A 17068-nucleotide genomic window follows, 5' to 3' on the forward strand; every position below is an offset into this window, starting at 1 on the left:
GAACAGGCTGAAGCAACAGCCTCAGTCAAACCCAAAAGGCAAGTATGTCTCCTATGACTCACAAAGTTTAATGAAAAGGCCTGTTACTGGTATTCTGGATCCAGGGTTGTCTACAGCTAGTCTGGAAAGGTGTAACAACAAAGGCACTGCAGAAGCAAAATACTAAAGACTGGTACTGGGAGCTCTTAAAGACTGAAAACTGGGAATAAACAAATGGACACTACAAGTCAGAAGACAACAGTGCAAATTAGTGAGGTATGACCATGTGCATGACAGAAATGGCATTTTAATTGATTGTCTATTTTTTTCCCCACAGGATCACTACATTATTCACAGTACTGGAGGGTCCCATGCAAGGAAAAAGTAAGGTGCGTTGTTTGCAGGATCCCTGATCCACCTGTTGCAAAAATAACATTTCTAGTTTCCAAAGAAGGAAGTAGGGAGGGAAGGTGCAGGACAGAAAACAATGTAGCTGTGGAGGAACTGCATTCTGTGCTGCCCTCTGGTAGCAATTCTGCCTCCAGTTGAACTAATACCTGAGATTCATGCTGTCATAGGTAATGCCATGGTCTTCTCTGTTTTTCATATGGTTGATACAAAATTTAAATACAAAACACAGCTGCAACATAAACTTTGTACTTTAAAGTACAAAGCAAGCATTTTATTTTTCAGTTAATGACTTTTCTATGGTCCTAAGAGCTCAAAATATTAGATATTTGCTCTACTTCAAGAGATGCACCTTGAAAAGACCACCTAACAAACTGGTTTTTGGGTAACTCCTAAATAGAGGAGTTGAATTCCCTTTTATAAGAAAAGGTTTTATTCAACCAACAACTGAGTATTTTAGTGCCAGTATGATCTGAGTGTGTACAATGCAGTGCAGGAGCAGGATATTATGTACAACCAAAAATCCAACCTCCTATAGCTAATAGCTACCATGTCAGCTGGATGCAGATCACTTTGGAAAGCTACGATTAGTCATGTGGGAAATGTCTTGTAGAAAAGAGTTCTTATCTGAATTGCTGAAACCAGTCCTTTCTTATCAGCTCAGATACTTCTGCATTTTTAAAATGGAGGCAACATCAATTTCTTCCTTAAACAGCTTTCAAGTGTTCACATCAGCTTCCTGAAGGAAATAAGTGGACTAAGTGCTTCTACTCAACCTGCAACCATTATATGTGCAATTTTAAACCTGTCTCTTGCCACTAATTTAGGTAAGCAGAGACTGTTGTAACATCAGAAATCCAGCTTCCATGATGAAGTAATGCAGCATTAATTTCCAGCAGACAAACATGGTGATTTAAAATGGCCAAAAAACATTTTTTGGAAATTCACTCATAACTAAGTCTTGAAAAAGACAACCTCAAAGGAAAATATTTGAGGGAAAATAACAGGGGCTCTAAAACCTATGTACCTTTACATAGATAGACACATGAATAGATGCCTAGGCTTCTTAACAGTGTGAAATTCATTACCATCTGCTAACATCAACACCAAAGGCTTGTCTTCTAGAAGTCACTACTTCTATAGATAATGTAAAGACCAAGGAGACCAGCAGAACTCACAGGCAGGATGCAGGGAAATTTCAGATCCACAGCAATATGCCGGTGCTGTGCACTGTGTCTAAGTTCTTTCTGATACTTGGTGAGGCAATGTGAACAGAAATGATGCAACATGTAAATGTTGCCTTACATGCAACACCACATCGTAACAACTGCAAATTTCCAGTCTCCTGTTAAAAAACACCAACATCAAAGCAGGACTAATTGTCATGAAAAATCACTACTATATTTCAGTTCAAGCATTGCTTTTTAAAAAGTAAACAAATAAGACAAATAAGACAAATAAGTTTTAAAAAAACAGGTTTTGTAAAATTTACCCTTGTGTAATACTAATTTGCTTACACAGTACAGTATATAGCTCTGCACTATACAGCTCATTATTTGTGCTCTGACAGACACTGAATATGCACATAAGCCAGTACTTGTACAAAAATCAATCATTACCTAGCTCAATGAAATTGCAGTTCCTGAGATATTATTGCTGATCTTCTTTGGTCATCAAAACTCCCAAAAGCTACCGTGACCCTTGGTATGCAGGAAGACTTCAGCTGATGTTTAAAATAGCTCATTGTTTTGCACACTAATTCATTTTTCCCTCCAGAAGACAATGGCAAGAGAAGCCACACAGAATACATTCCCTCTTCAGACAACAGCTCAAAAGCTTCAGTAATGTGAACATTTCTACAATGACCATAACCTACCTAAACTGTGACTTTGGTGGGGAAGAAGGAAGTTCATTTTCATTCCTATTTGTCTTGACCTCTATCCTAAATAAACAGATGGAGCAATGGTTATCAGCACCAGATGTAACTGTTTTAGAATCATGGAATCCTGTCCTGTAGGAATCAGATTTTGGCTGTCAATACTTTTCAAAAAGGCTGCAAGCAGCACCCAGAATGCAATAAATCTTTTTTATCTCCAACCTTAGCTGGTTTCAAACCAGCAAGATGCTGTCAGAGTTTCCCATTCCTTTTACCCATTCTTTGAAGCGCACCTTCACAGCACATGTGGTGTTTGAGAAATCTAGAACCCCAGATGTTAGTATGCATGAGATACAGAGAAATCCCCCGGGGAGAAAAAACTCAACTGCATACAGTTGGACCCCAAAGTATGAGGAAAAAATATCACCATCTGTTAATCCAGAAAAAACAATTACCCATTTAGCACTGGAACTCAATTTCTTCACCCTCAGAGCTAAGTGCTCCCTTATCACTAGATTAGAGCTGGACTTCTCAGAAAATCAACGAATGCACAGACTGAAGAAAGAGGTAAGCAGACTGAGGGAAGAGTTTGTGGATACAGCTGTACTGCAGAACAAGCAGGATGCTGAGAACCTCGGGCCAATCCGCAGAGTCTGCATTCCTGGCCCTGAGCGCTGCATTAAAACTGCGGCCTTACACTGTCCTAAGTTTGAGGCTTGAATGCTCAGAAGATTTACAAAAAATAATTACTAAAAGCATCAAGGAATGCAAAACGCAACTTACAAAACGGACAAATCCTCAGTTAGTGTAAATCACCACAGATCAACTACAGGCAGCTACACCAGTGGAGTCTTCCATTTAAAAGCTTACTTAAATTGGAGCACAGCTTAAAATTATCAAACCCCAGGTGATCTTGCACTAGAACAGGACCTGAACACTTTGCTTTACAAATTAAATACTTAACAGTTATAGAGCATGTTTACTACAAAGCATTAGTAAACCTTTTTCCAACCTTCCTGTACATATGTGGTGGTAGAAAAAATACACCTGGTAGACATTATTTAAAAAAAAAAGCTAATTAATATCAATGGCAAGGCACCTTTAAAAGGTGTTTCAAAAACCAGTGCACTTACCAAAAACCAACCAACCAAACATATGTTCAAAGTGTCCACACACAGGAGCTTTAACTGCAATATGCTTTCCAAGCTTTGGGCATAAATTTTCTAACTAATTCAGAGGCTGCGATCTCAATTTCTGCTATTTCAATATGAATTTTAAAAGCTTTGTAATTATTTTTTTTATTTTTACTTTGAAGTGATAGATGTTCAAGAAAACATCTGCAAGGGCTCATTCTTTGCCCTGCTGACAGAAGTCATAACTCTGCATTTGGCCTTAGATCAATAGTGATGGGGACTGAATTATTCAGTAATGCACTGCTGTACACCTCCCCATTTAATTATAACACAGGGCACTATTAATACCTAAATACACTTTTACTTGAACAGCAAAATCTTGAAATAAGAAAAGGAAATTCAAGAAATATGGGCAATATCTTTAATCTTAAAATGTGGGGAGTGTTTCATCAGTTTCAACACTGCTAAATTAAATAAAGCCCTTGTTCAATTGCCTGTCCTCAGTTCATAAAATCAATTGCCTTCGAAACCTGGAAGATGCATCAAACTTTCAATCAGTGATAAATGTAAATAAGAAAAAAACTGGCTGAGTTTTCCATCACATAGTATATATGGTGGACATTACAATAGAGAAAAATTTTAAGATGTGTATAGAAACCAGAATTTTTTTTACAATGGAGCTGTATTTTTTTATATTCAAAACCAACACACATTTTAATCAAAAGCGTAAACTAGCCTATCTTTACTGATTTCAGTGGAACTGGGCTGTTCCACAACAGGTCCAGGATGGGCAGAGGTTTATATTAAGCTCTAACACACTCCATCAAAAATTTTAAAAAACTGCAAAAGAAAACACTCCCATGCTTTTCTCTCCAAAAATGAGACGTACTGTTACAGATGAAACACTTTAACAGATACATATTAAAAACATTCTGGTACACAGTTAAAAAATACCAAAAATCAAGCCAACAAATTTAAAAAAAAAAAAAAAACCACAACAAAAAAACCCCCCAACATTTGTAAATCAACAGTCTAGACAGACTATGATCTTGAAATCTAAAACATCAAAAATCATAGGATCTACTTCTCACTCCGTATGTTCTTCCCTCCTCCAGTTTCAGCCTAATTCTTAATTTAACTCATTCAAACATCTCTGCCAGAGAAAGTCAAAACAATAATGTCAAATTTAAGAAAATGCAGAAGGTGTTAAACATAGCAATACAGTGCCAGTCTTGCCAGTCTACGTGGCAGTGTATTAGGAGCTAAGCTGAATACCAAGCACCTCACCCAGACAATGTTCAAATACAAATAATAACGTTCTTCCCTAGTTATTTTATCCATCTGCAACAGTACATTTTGTTTTTCTTACTAAAGGTCCTAAAGTTTTGTTTACACGTAGACCAGGGTTTAACATTTACAAGACACACACAAAACCCATGTCCGCTGACTTAATCTGTCACAGCTGCCAGTGTCAAGTATACCAATGTTTAATTTTATGGTGAAAAGGCATCACAGGTTCCCCCCCCACATATATTCTCCTGGTTTATACATCTACGCTTACCAGTATGCTTAAATTGGCCTTCCTTAAATAATTGAAATATAAAGCAGGTATTAACTTACCTTACGCCCATCACTTGCATGGCAGTTCACATTTAAAGGAGTCAATAAAGCCATCAGCTTTTCTTCATTACCACTCCTGTAAATGAGGAGAATATTATGAAAAGGGTGGGAAAAGGGCAGAGCTCTTTGATATCCATTTCCTTAGCAAGTATTTTGCAAAGTGTAGTATATTGAAATTTGTACTGTGGCAGGGAGAATGTTGGATGGCTAAAGAATCTTTTGAACATTTCAAAACCAAGGGTAAATACAAAAAAGAATACTACATTTGCAGTTATATGTGTTGCAAAAGATCATACAAAAACACCTCATTTTTTCTCCTTAACCTCGTATTTCCTTTTTCTAATTTTACAGATCCTCTGAAAGCCATTTGTCAAAATAAATGTTCTGAATTTAACATATTTTCATAGCATATGGCCCGTAACATTTGAAACAGCTATATACCAATACCCAGCATCTTTTTTAGAAGGGTTAACAGGCTATAGAAAATGGTCTTGTGCAGTCAGCAGGAAGGATGAAAAGCACCTTTGCAATATACAATTGAACTTTACACCTTTTGTATAGGCTTCCTTATGCCCTGTTCGGATAAAATCTGTTTTCAAAATACATCCTATGGTAGCAATAAAAACCCAAAGAAAAGAAAGATTCCAATATTTAAATTGCCCCTAAAAAGAACAGTCACAAAACAATAAAGAGGATTTAAGCAGCTTAAAGCAAAAACTCAATATTAACCTTATAACCACCATAGTGGGGGATTTCAATTACATAAACAGGCTTTTACATTTGTACCAGACTAAAGTCTGAAGAGATTTATGCTAATTAAGTGGTTTGCTTGCAGCATTTCATGGAAAGGCAATGACAAAACAGTACTATTTTAAAAACCCCTTTTCCTCGCCTGCTTCCACCCCCAAAATATGTTTTATATTCTAAGCAGCACTCACCTAGCAGCTTCCAGGAGTTCGTCCTTCTTGTATTCACCTAAATGATTGCAAAATATCATGCTGTTAGCATTTGGCAGAAGACAGATTAAGAAATGCAGTAGGAAGCAAATACAGAATTAAAACAGAGAAGAGGAGAAAAAAGCCCACACCCCGCTGGGTGATGGAGCTGTGACGTTAGCCAGCTTGTGGAGGCAGCATCACCAGTACCTTGGAGACGGGCAGCAAATTGACGCATCTTCTTGTCCAATCCTCAGATGGAAAGGCTTTCTTCGGACAACCAATGACTGCGAAATCTTGTGTCCAGAAACACAGTCCCGCTGATAACAGCATGTCAGCTGAAGACAATGTCCCCACCCCCTGCCCTATTCAGTATGTCACATTATACTTGGGAAGCATAATAAATTCCAAGACAAAGCAAGGCAGTGCGGCTTTTGAAAAGGTACAAATTAATGATCTCCAAGGCTCTCACCTGCCTATTTGAATGGTAATATTACACTTCACTAAGTTCTTTAGAAAAGCACAGATTATTAAAAAAAATCCAGGTATTATATCATCAGCCACTTTCTAACAAAAGACATGTTTGAAATAAAAAGCACTGACAAAAGAGGATGAACTCTGCAACAGCTTTTGCTACGAGACTCTGAGATTAGAGATAACCACGAGTAATGTTAAAGCAACATTTATATTTGAAGTCCCGAGTTAAAATAGACAACTCACGAGGGTTGTTGCAGCACAGGATTAAAACTGCATGTTAGTATTTTAAAAAGAGCATGGGACAAGATAACCTATGGAATTAAGACAGAATTCTACAAAGCTGAATCATTATGACATTGTGCAATACAAATGAAATGGAATTTCAAGTCAGAAATTAGAAAAAATAGCCTATTTAGCAGCTTTATGCAGTTAGAGAACAGTGTATCCTAGACCCAAAAGGTAGAGGGTTTGAAAAACATACTGTATACAATCTGCCAGAGAATTAAAGCCTCTAACCAAAATGCTGAAAGAAAAACAGGAAGAAGAAGCTGTCACGAAAGAAGAAAAAAACCCCTTTGTGCTGCCTCCCATGTGTAATTGTAATAAGCCTCCAGTGAAACTTTCATTATAGGTGAGGAAAGGCACTGGGCCACGGAAAATGCCAGATCGGATGGCAGGTAAGATGGAAGGTTCATCTGAAAACATCCCTTAAAGAACAGCTGTAAGGTGCAGGAGGAGGGCTGGACTCCCCATCCACCACCAAGAGCTTGGTCCTCCCCCCACCATGGCTTCTCCAGCTAACAGCAGAGGGTGACAGGAACCACAACAAAACCAGACCTTTCCTTAAGGAGTCCCCTTTATTTCAGCATCCTGCCTTGACACAAGGGTAAGGAGGAGGAGGGTGAGGACACACAGCCATGCACTTCCTGCCCATTCCCTTGGATGCAGATAGGGAATTTTCAAAAGCAATATCTACATCTTATCATACTGGTGATTTTTCCTTTCACAGGTGTGTTTAATTGCTTTCTGAATAACATTCAGCTTTGGGAATTGACAACAACCAGCATCAAGGAGTTCCATCATGCCACTCACATGATGGGTCTCCTAACAGAGCTGTTCTGTGTTGCTGAACCCTAGCAATGGAGCAAGTAAGTTTAAAGCAAAGGTGAAACTGGTTATTTCAAATATAGGCCAGGAAGTTTACCCAGCTTTTGAAAGAATTTATGTCTATGTTAAGGAAAGTGTCATCATGAGACAATTCAAATGACACAGAAATATGACTGCCTTTGACTTCTACCACTCTCCAGCTTCATCAGAAGGAGGGCCTGTCCACCACAGGCAGCAGCCTTTTCTAAGCCATGGTACATGTTCCTCTTTTTTTATTTTAATGAAGATAAAATACTGGGCACAGTTGTGAGTGTTTCAAATCAATGCTGAGTGAAAAGCTCTGGCCAGCATGTGAAGAAGAAAAAAAGACCCTTTATTACTACTGCATTGTTTGTGCAACAATCTCAAACAGCTGGATTTCCTGCAGTAGAGTTATTGGCCTGTATTATATCAACACTTTAGAGACATACCCAGATTAAAATACCTCCTTGCACATTTTAGTTTGGCAACGCATCTAGTAGTCCTAACCAGGCTTTTGAACATACTAGGTTAGAGTAATAACATTTTTCCCTCATGCTCAGTAAGTTAGTATTTTATCACACAAAAGCTGTTTCCTCTAACACTTGAAATAGCAGAAGCCTTACTGACCAATGAAAAAGGAAAGCTGTGGCTCTTGATTTAGGAATGTGCCCATGTATGCCCAATTTGATCAGTTAGTTTTACTAAGCAGTACTTTTTTAAAAAAGGTATTTGCAGACAGTGTTGGAATCCATACATGCAATTTTTGAAATTCATCATGGTTCACCCACACTGATTAGGATTAGGAAAACATTATTTTGTAATTGGCTAACTTTATTACTCTCAAAGAGCCTCTGTATTTTGCAAATCAAAACCTAAAGTCATATAAACATTTACAGCACACCACCAGGTCTGCTTAAAAAAAAAAAAAAAAAAAAAAAAAAAAAAAAAAAAAAAAAGGTCAAGTGAACTCCACAGGCTCTGAGGGATGAAGAGAAACCCCTTGGGCACTGGAGCAGGCAGCTGGTGGGATAGCACAGAGCTGAGAGGGGTCTGGCTAATGGCATTTGGGAGAAGTGGGTGGCACTGGCCGCAGGACCGACTGCTGCTGGCACAGGCTGTGCTCCCAGCAGAGGGCTCTGCCAACACAGCTAACGCCGCTTGGCCACACAGCTTATCAAAGCCATCCTGCAGCCATTGGCCACAGCTACCTAATAAAATATTCATTTGCAAGCATTTGAAAACAAACCATGCGTGCATGGGCAGAGATGAATTTCGAGTTCTAAGCAGAAGTACAGGAATACAGACCATCAACCTCATGTAACACTTCTGTTCAAAGAATGGCAAACTGACTTTTAACTAAACTAATAACATCTCTTAAAGAGCTCCTCTGGGCGGGTTAGAATTTATAGTTTTACAAAAGGGCATCTGCATGTTAGGCAGCCCAGAGACAGCTGGCCTGGGAATTTCTTAAGGCAAAGACAAGGTGTGAAATGGGGAGCAGAGAGCACCATAGCAAAGCAGCGTCCCTGTTCCTATCTCATCAGACAAAAGCCAGTAGGGAAGCAGAAACCACTCAGTGGTATTCTATATGTCTGATCAAGTTCATTGTCTACAGCTTGCTCGGCATTCTTTAAATGAAGTTCTCTACTTGATCCCAGCTTCTGCTCCATTTATGCTGGAACTAGAAAGTCACCACTGCTAACCACAGATCATCAGTGTCTCAGATCACAGCCACCATCAGGCAGCTAAGCAGCTCTCTTTCTGTTCCCCTCCCCAGAGAAAACCAGTTACCTCCAAGACTCCTGATCAGCTGCTGCTACGCTGTCACTGCTGTGCCTGGCCCTAGCTGCATTCTGCAGCAGCTGATTAGCAAATTAGCAAATGCTTATTAACTATCAGACATCAGTGGCTGCTTGCACCTGGCAGTTGAGCAGATCAGTAGCGGGAAGCTGGGAAAAAAAAACATAATGAATCTATCTTTACAGACAAATAACCCTATTTCAGTCTCTCCTAAAAGTCTTGAATTTCAATGGAATACTGAAAAACCTATCTGAATGCATGGCATAAATCAACAGTGCTTTTTCAATGCATCTACACTCAAAACCAAGGTGAATTCCTTTCCTATCCCTCCATACACATTAGCCAATGCAGAAAGCAGCCAGACCTAAAATGTCAAGCTGGACAAAGCAGGTTTTGCTTCACCATAATATCATGTCAGCTTTCCACAGTTAAGAAAATTTCCTAAAAAATAACGTCACAAATTAAACCAAGACATTATTATCCAATGGCAACAGATAATGGGAACAAAATGGATTAACATATTCTAAACCAAACTGAAAAACTAAAGAGGTTTTTCCATATGAAGCTGTACATTATATGGAATCACAATTATAAATAGAATACTTAAACACAGTGAAAATTTTTATGCTAGCCAGTGGTCCACTGCTTCTGACTTGTGACAAAAGAACACGAGTCTTATGAACGTGCAACCATGGCCACAGGCTGGGGAGGGAAAATTCATGAGTATCACAGAATATTGAGAGAATTTTTGAGATTGAGAGACCTCTGGAGGTCTCTCATCCAACCCTTCTACTCAAGCAGGGTCACCTAAGAGCACCCTGCTCAGGACTGTGTCCAGGTGGCTTTTACATCTCTCCAAAGATGGAGACTCCACCAGTTCTCTGGGCAACCTGTGCCAGTGTTTGGTCCCACTGAGCTCAACACCTTAAATTTCATGGTAATGAAATCTCCTCAGGACCTCCTGTTCTCTCTTGGCAGCTCAGGTCTAGCAGCACTGGAGGTCATTGCTCTGTTAAAAAAACATGGCAGCTCTACATCTGACTTTTGACCACGTGCAGATCTAACACTTGTTATTGGTTGCCTCTCGGAAAACCTGAGCTTGCATTCTTCAAAATATACATCCCACAAGAAGATTGACAAGATCTTCGTCAGCAGTCCAGCAAATTCTTTTCTTTACTTTTTCAAACAAGTATTTACAATGACCCAGCAACACAGGGGACATGGGCTCTCCACCAGATTAGTAGAGACAGCAGGTATCAAAACCTCCCATTTTGCCTCATTTAGAAGTGCTTCCAGTGCCTTTCCAACCATAAACTCTGATAGCACAGGAATGCATGGAGTTGTTGGGAAAACAACAGAGTCCTGATGCATCCGGGAGGGCTGAGAACTTGTTTTTCTATCAGGTTTGTTATTTCATCCAGCTCAGTACATGGCCAGGGACCCAAACAGGTCCCTGAGAATGAAGACCTTGAACACGGATGGTGCTGCAACAAGAGGGAGGGGAATGGAAACTCTACATTTGGGCTGCAATTACTACAAAGAAAGCATTGTAGAGTTTAGCAAAGAAATAAAGTCCACAGAAGTAAATTTAAATATACCTTTTCCCTTACACTGCAGGACTGCACACACCTATGAGTGATCAATGATACCCATCCACATGTACCATCCTTTTTAATCCTCCAAGGTCTTCGGAGTAATATTTAAGTATTTAAAACAAATATTCAAGTTATAATCAGAGCACAAGACTTTTTGTACTTCTGAGAGACTGCTAGGGTTATTGGGAGAGGATAAGATTTTGAGGTTGGGGTTTTTTTAAATTTAAAAGTTTTTTTAGCAAACTTAAATTTTATTTTCAACATGGCTGTTTTTTAAAAATACCATTAAAATACTCATCAATTCCTTCTTCCCCATTTAACTTTTATTATATGTAAACCAGCAGGTGACACTAAAATATGGAGTTATTTGGACTAAAATATGGAGTAAAATCAGAGCAAGAAGGTTTTTAACCATCCAAATAGCAGAAGGTTGAGGGAATAACTGCCCAAAAAAAGTGTCAACAAAAAAAAAAAAGATATATTGAAATAATATTGTTTGGGAAAAGGCATCTATAACTAAGTACTCTGAGAAATACATGAGAAAAAAGAGGAGCAAAAAATAACAATTTAGGTTTTATTAATAATTATACTTTACTTCCCACTTCTTTAGGGTTAATTTCTTTATGCCTCTTGCACTTCTCTGCTCAGCAATCTCTCACAAGCAAATGGGCTGATTTTATAAGCTGTCTAAATAAGCTCAACCAGGAACACAGCAAGACCCTAATTTTAAGCTCCTGTCACGGATGAAAAACACCAAAGCAACACTAGTATATGCAAGTGACAGAAAAGCAACTCAGAAGATAATGCCTTCAAGAACAAGTTCCAGCAAGGAGGAATGTTACCAAGGAGGAAAGGTTTGGTACCTTAACTCTGCCTCTTCTATGAGATGAGTCAGGCACTGTGCATCTGGACTCAAATCAGACATTTGTAACTGAAATTTAAAAACTGAAAATGACTCAGCTAATAGCGAAGTCTTTCAGGGATATGCTTTAAAAGGCGGTGTGGAAGTTAAAGAAGTAAGCAAACATCATTTGGTTTTGGCCACAATTCTACCAAACCACTGAGCTAGCAGCATCCTACCTGGAACATCTTTTAGTTAAGTGAACAGAGCTCAAATGCAGAGCATTCTTGATTTACAGCTCCAGAGAAAAAAGCCTCTTCTAAGGCCTGGCAGAAAGCACTACGTCAAAAAATCTGCAGCTTTATATAGTGCAGATTGGCAAAACGTCTGCCAGGGTCTTACCTGATAGAAGAGATTCTTGTCTCTTAAGCCATCAGTTCAAAGTACATCTATTACATAAGCATACACAGGATACTGCAGTTACCAAATGCTGTCCCAAATATTGAGGCATAAATTACACACACTCCACATTAGAGTTTTGGTCACTAAGAAGGATTAGCTGGTGTATCAAAATGGCTCTTCAGTGCATGTGCACCAGTAACTTCACGTTTGACATGTAACAATTCTGTTTCTCAGAACACCTTTTTTCAGTGGTGCTGGTCTATTTGTTAAAATAATGCTACCAGATTTCCTATATAGTAGCAGAATGATGAAAAAAGTCCCTTTGTCAGAGGATTTCAAGTGTCTTAACTCTTAAACCATTAGATAAAATCAAAGATGAAGCCAAACCCGAAAAAACCCTACAACCACCCATATGTGGTAATCCATATAAATAATTTTACTTTCAACAATGTTACCACATGCTACAAGTTTAGCATATAGTTTCTTCTGAAATACTAAATCTGACATTCTAGAACCCGTTTAGTGGACCTGTACAAGTAGTTTCAGTGCATGCTACTCATGTAAACACCACACACACATCCATTTTTTTATTCTTAGTGTGAAAAAATTAGTATTTTTACTACAACTGTACTATTTTAGAATGCTGTACTTATCTTGAAGACACCACCACTCTCGTCTGTCATGTTTTCAGACTGAGACTGAAAAACTTAAAAGACAGCAGAATAACATGTCAAGTGACTAGGAAGAAAACCCAAACCTCCAGCAATTCAAAACACACTGGTGTGATGGAAAAATTGAAGGGGTTGAGGCTCATCTTTTCACCAAAGTTCAATACTCATGACACCTTTTGTGAAATTACATATAGAAAATAAATCTGATGGGTTTTTTTCTGGACCTTTCCCCATTATCCACCCCTTCATGCCAATAGCAAAAGCAACATTCCCATGGCTCCCCTTCATTTCTTATATAAATTCCTGCTATCAGCAAAAAACAATCATCCACAGTAATTGCCACTACTTTGGCCATGCTCAGTATTTATAACTAATAAACTGCTCAATTTTTCAGCCACAATTACTTTTTCATTTCTGTAACATGCCCACGTATGCATTTTCTCTCCAGGATTTCAAGGCAAACCTTCTGAAGGAAGACAAAGGACTAAGAAACTCTCTTTGTCAAAGACTTGAGTACAGTAGGGGTGGATAGATAGCCAAGTTGCTCTTGTATTACTGCATCTTTTTCAAAAAGCCAACTCCCTACCCTCTCTTTCCAAACAATATCCACAAACAAGTAAATCATTCAATTCCCCAGAATATTCTCTAAAGAGAGACCACAGAAATACCTTACATAACTTATATAAAGCATGGAAGAAAACTAGCAAGAAAAATATAAAATGTAACCCTCAGGAAAGCCATACTATATAAAGGCAAGCTCCAAAATTATGCTTCATCATTCCATCTTTCTCTGAAAAGAACTCTAGAGTAAATATAGGCAAACTAAATTTTGCAGTTTCTCCAATTTTCCCATTGTATATAAAACATGCTAACAAGCTGGGGACAGTGTGTCTGAAAATCCATAGCTGGATTTAAAACTGAAGCATTTATTTTAACCAAAAAATCTATATTATCTTAGCTACAGCAAACATGACAGATTTTGTATTAACAAATCGTACAGATTTAAAGAATGGGGGTTTTTAAGGCTTGCTACAAAATGAACAGGAGCCATAAAATGTATCTATGTGCCAAAGTATTTCTTTTTACTGAACAGTACAATCCTTCCTCTGTATGTGTGAAGCTGCCCTGTGTATCTAAACTTACTCTACAAACTTGAGGAAAGACAGGCTGCCACCTCATAAAAAATGCACGCGTGTTGCCATGCTTGCCCTGCAGCACACATCCTGGAAGGAACTCAAATCCAGTTAAATCACTCCTCTAGCTCCTGGACAAAAATACAAAACATTTCCTTTGCCTGCTGGGCCCCAGAGTAGTGAGCAGAAGAGAGGAACTCCTTTATAGCTGGAGGAAATGGGGCAAACCTGTCAAACACACAGCAATGAAAGAGCCAACATATATTTATGAAACACTTAAGCAAAGTACAGCAAGTAAGTCCTTAATAAAAGAATAACAAAACAGAGGCAATAGATTTTGTTATAATGAACCATTTTGTCACAGCAAAACTCACAAAACTGATCTGTCAACAGCTCAGTTTAAACACTTTGGAAAACAGGCATATCTGCACAACAAAAAGATGGTAACAAAATAACTCCCCAAAATTAACCATTTGCCTTCCTGCTGTGGACAAATTTTCCCTCCTCATGGATTTTTATTTGCGAGCTAAGAGTCAAAAGACAGTTGGAAAAGAAACTAAAGTTTGGTACAAATCAGGGGAAGAAGGGAGACAATGCCCTGACTGGAAACAGGATATGTGGATTGATATGAAAGTGCCAGTATCCCAGAGTAAAAAGCAGCTGCTTAACTTGCAACATTCTTCCCCCCTCCCTTATCCTCCCCATCAGATTTTATGATACAGATATTATTGACTTAAATGCAACAGTTCCATTTGTTTTGTCTCATTTTTAAAAGATGTCTTTTAACACCTTTTCTGAAGACACTTGCAGCAGCAGTGCTCAGTCACAGTAACTCAAGCTTCTGCTGATCTGAGCCATGGTAGGGTCTCTGCATATTCACTCAGGCAAAGAGTAGCTCTGTGCCCTAACAGGACTAAGAGCATATTCTAAGATGAAAGAAAGCTGCAGTTTACAGAAAATTATTGAAATCTAAATCAGCAAACTGCTATCCTCACTAAAAAATAACTATTAAAACACTAGCTGGGAAAAAAATAAATGTTTTATTTACACTCAGGCACTTTCTGCTATTCCTGTTGGAATAACATACAACAAGACAGAACTACAGCAATAACAGTACCTACTGCCAACGTCCTGGAGGTCTGAGAAGGGTTACATTCTCAACCAGCAATGAAAGAATAATTAAATACTACACACAACTCATGTTCTGTAACCATTTTCAGCCCCCTTTATCAAGCTCCTTGTTTTAAGTACTTTACTGGTTAAATGCATACTAGAACAAACTATTTCAGTTTGAAGGGACCTACAGCAATCTTGTAGTTCAACTGTCTGACCACTTCAGGGCTGACCAAAAGCTAAAGCTTGTTAAGATCATTATCCAAATGCCTCCTATGCAGCAACAGGCTCGGGACATTGACCACATCTTGTAGAAGCCTGTTCCAGTGTATGACCGCCCTCTCAGTAAAGAAATGCTAACATGCAGTCTAAAAATCTCCCCTGGCACACCTGTGAACCATTCCTCTGCTTCCTGTCACTGGATCTTAGGGAGAAGAGATCGGTACCTCCCCTCCTCAGGAAACTTGAGAGAGCAGTGAGGGCTTCCATCAGCCCCCTTTTCTTTGAACTATACAAACCAAAATTCTTTATCTGCTCCTCAGAGGTAACAGGATTGCACATATGATTGCTTCAAAAGAATAATTTATTGCCCTAAATGACAATATAGTTCATTATGAAGACTGGAAATGAAATAGCACCACAGGAAAAAAAGAAGTCTGAGAGGAAGCAAGAGACACTAACTCGTTAATTAAGGAGCTTCAGTTTACCAGACTGCTGTCATTACAAGGAGGATATTCTTTCTCCAACTTTCATTCACACCCAGCAAGTTTGATCAGATGCAGCACAAGGCTGCCTCTTCAAGACATACCCTGGACAAGGTGACTGTGGACAGCAATCATCAGTCCTGCCCAAAGGCAAACTGTTGATACACCATGCACACTTTACTGCTACTGGAAAACTAAGCACAAGAACTCTACTGTCACAGGTTTATCCATAAATAAAGCATCTTCCAAAACAGGTGCTCCCTCTGTTGCTGGACAGAAAGGAAATGCATAAACTGCATGTATCCTCAGCATAACAACTCTGCAGGTTTCTGTGTAAATCTGCAGTAAAAGATAGTTTTATTGTCTTCTGCATGAAGGAGGGAAAAATACTGCTTTCTCACTCACTTTCAGAAATCTCACTAGATTTAAAGACTCTGTTTACCTCAAACAATACAAAATATAATTGGCCAGAAAGTATTTCTACATTCCTCATTCATCACAACCACTAATGATCTTAAAAATACTAAAGAAAATATGCTGAAGTGAAGTAAAATATACTTTTATTAAGTAACGTGATCACCAGCAGTTCCTAAACCAGTCTATTTTTCCAATGGTTTTATTCCAAAGTTATTCTAAGATACAGTTCATTGTTATCTTTCAAAAAAGTAGTATTTTAAATCTCCATTTAACCTAAAAGGAAAGATCATGCCAGAGTTAGCACAGGTTCCACTGTGCCCTAGGTGTGCTAGTTCAGCAGGAGCAAACTCAGTATTACCACTCCTCCCAGAGTGCATACTATCAAGGAGAAATCATACTGTACCTTCCCCAACACCAGTTTAGGATTCCTGCTTATCCCTTTCTATAAAAGCCCAGCTACTGACGCAGGAAATGGTGAGATTATTACTGACAGAACTTGCTTCCTGATGCTGACTTGCCTTTTTGCCATCCTCTGAACATCCTTTAGCAGAGCAAAGACAGGTTACAAGAGAATTGGGTCTGTCTTCACAGAGCAGCACAACCAAAACTGCAGGGAGGAAGAACAAATGCCCAGAGAAAGGACTGCTCTTGCTGGATCACACTGTGCCATTAAAACAGTTCTAGCCATAACACCCTTTACTGCAATCAAAATGGTTTTGGATTTAGATAAAGGACACAAGGAAAGGAACAGGCAAGGTCAAAGACAGGGAGTACAAAAATTTTCTGGATTCTCTTTTTCCATTCAACAGTCACACCAGCAGCCCCGACCCTTGGCA

At 38.7% G+C, this 17068-nt stretch overlaps 1 protein-coding gene across 2 annotated transcripts in view; it reads right to left on the minus strand.

Moving 5' to 3' along the window:
• The window catches only part of TNKS (tankyrase), a 129727-nt gene that overhangs the window by 57641 nt on the left and 55018 nt on the right, over positions 1–17068 (minus strand). For both annotated transcript variants that reach the window (XM_059844353.1, XM_059844354.1), the window contains exons 4-5: positions 5955–5991; positions 5017–5092 (exon numbers count right to left, since the gene is read on the minus strand). In XM_059844353.1, coding sequence (XP_059700336.1) covers positions 5017–5092; positions 5955–5991 — 113 coding nt within the window. The remainder of the gene's footprint in view (positions 1–5016; positions 5093–5954; positions 5992–17068) is intronic.

The sequence above is a fragment of the Haemorhous mexicanus genome, chromosome 4 (genome assembly GCF_027477595.1).
Source record: "Haemorhous mexicanus isolate bHaeMex1 chromosome 4, bHaeMex1.pri, whole genome shotgun sequence".
In the NCBI taxonomy this organism is placed as follows: Eukaryota; Metazoa; Chordata; class Aves; order Passeriformes; family Fringillidae; genus Haemorhous; species Haemorhous mexicanus.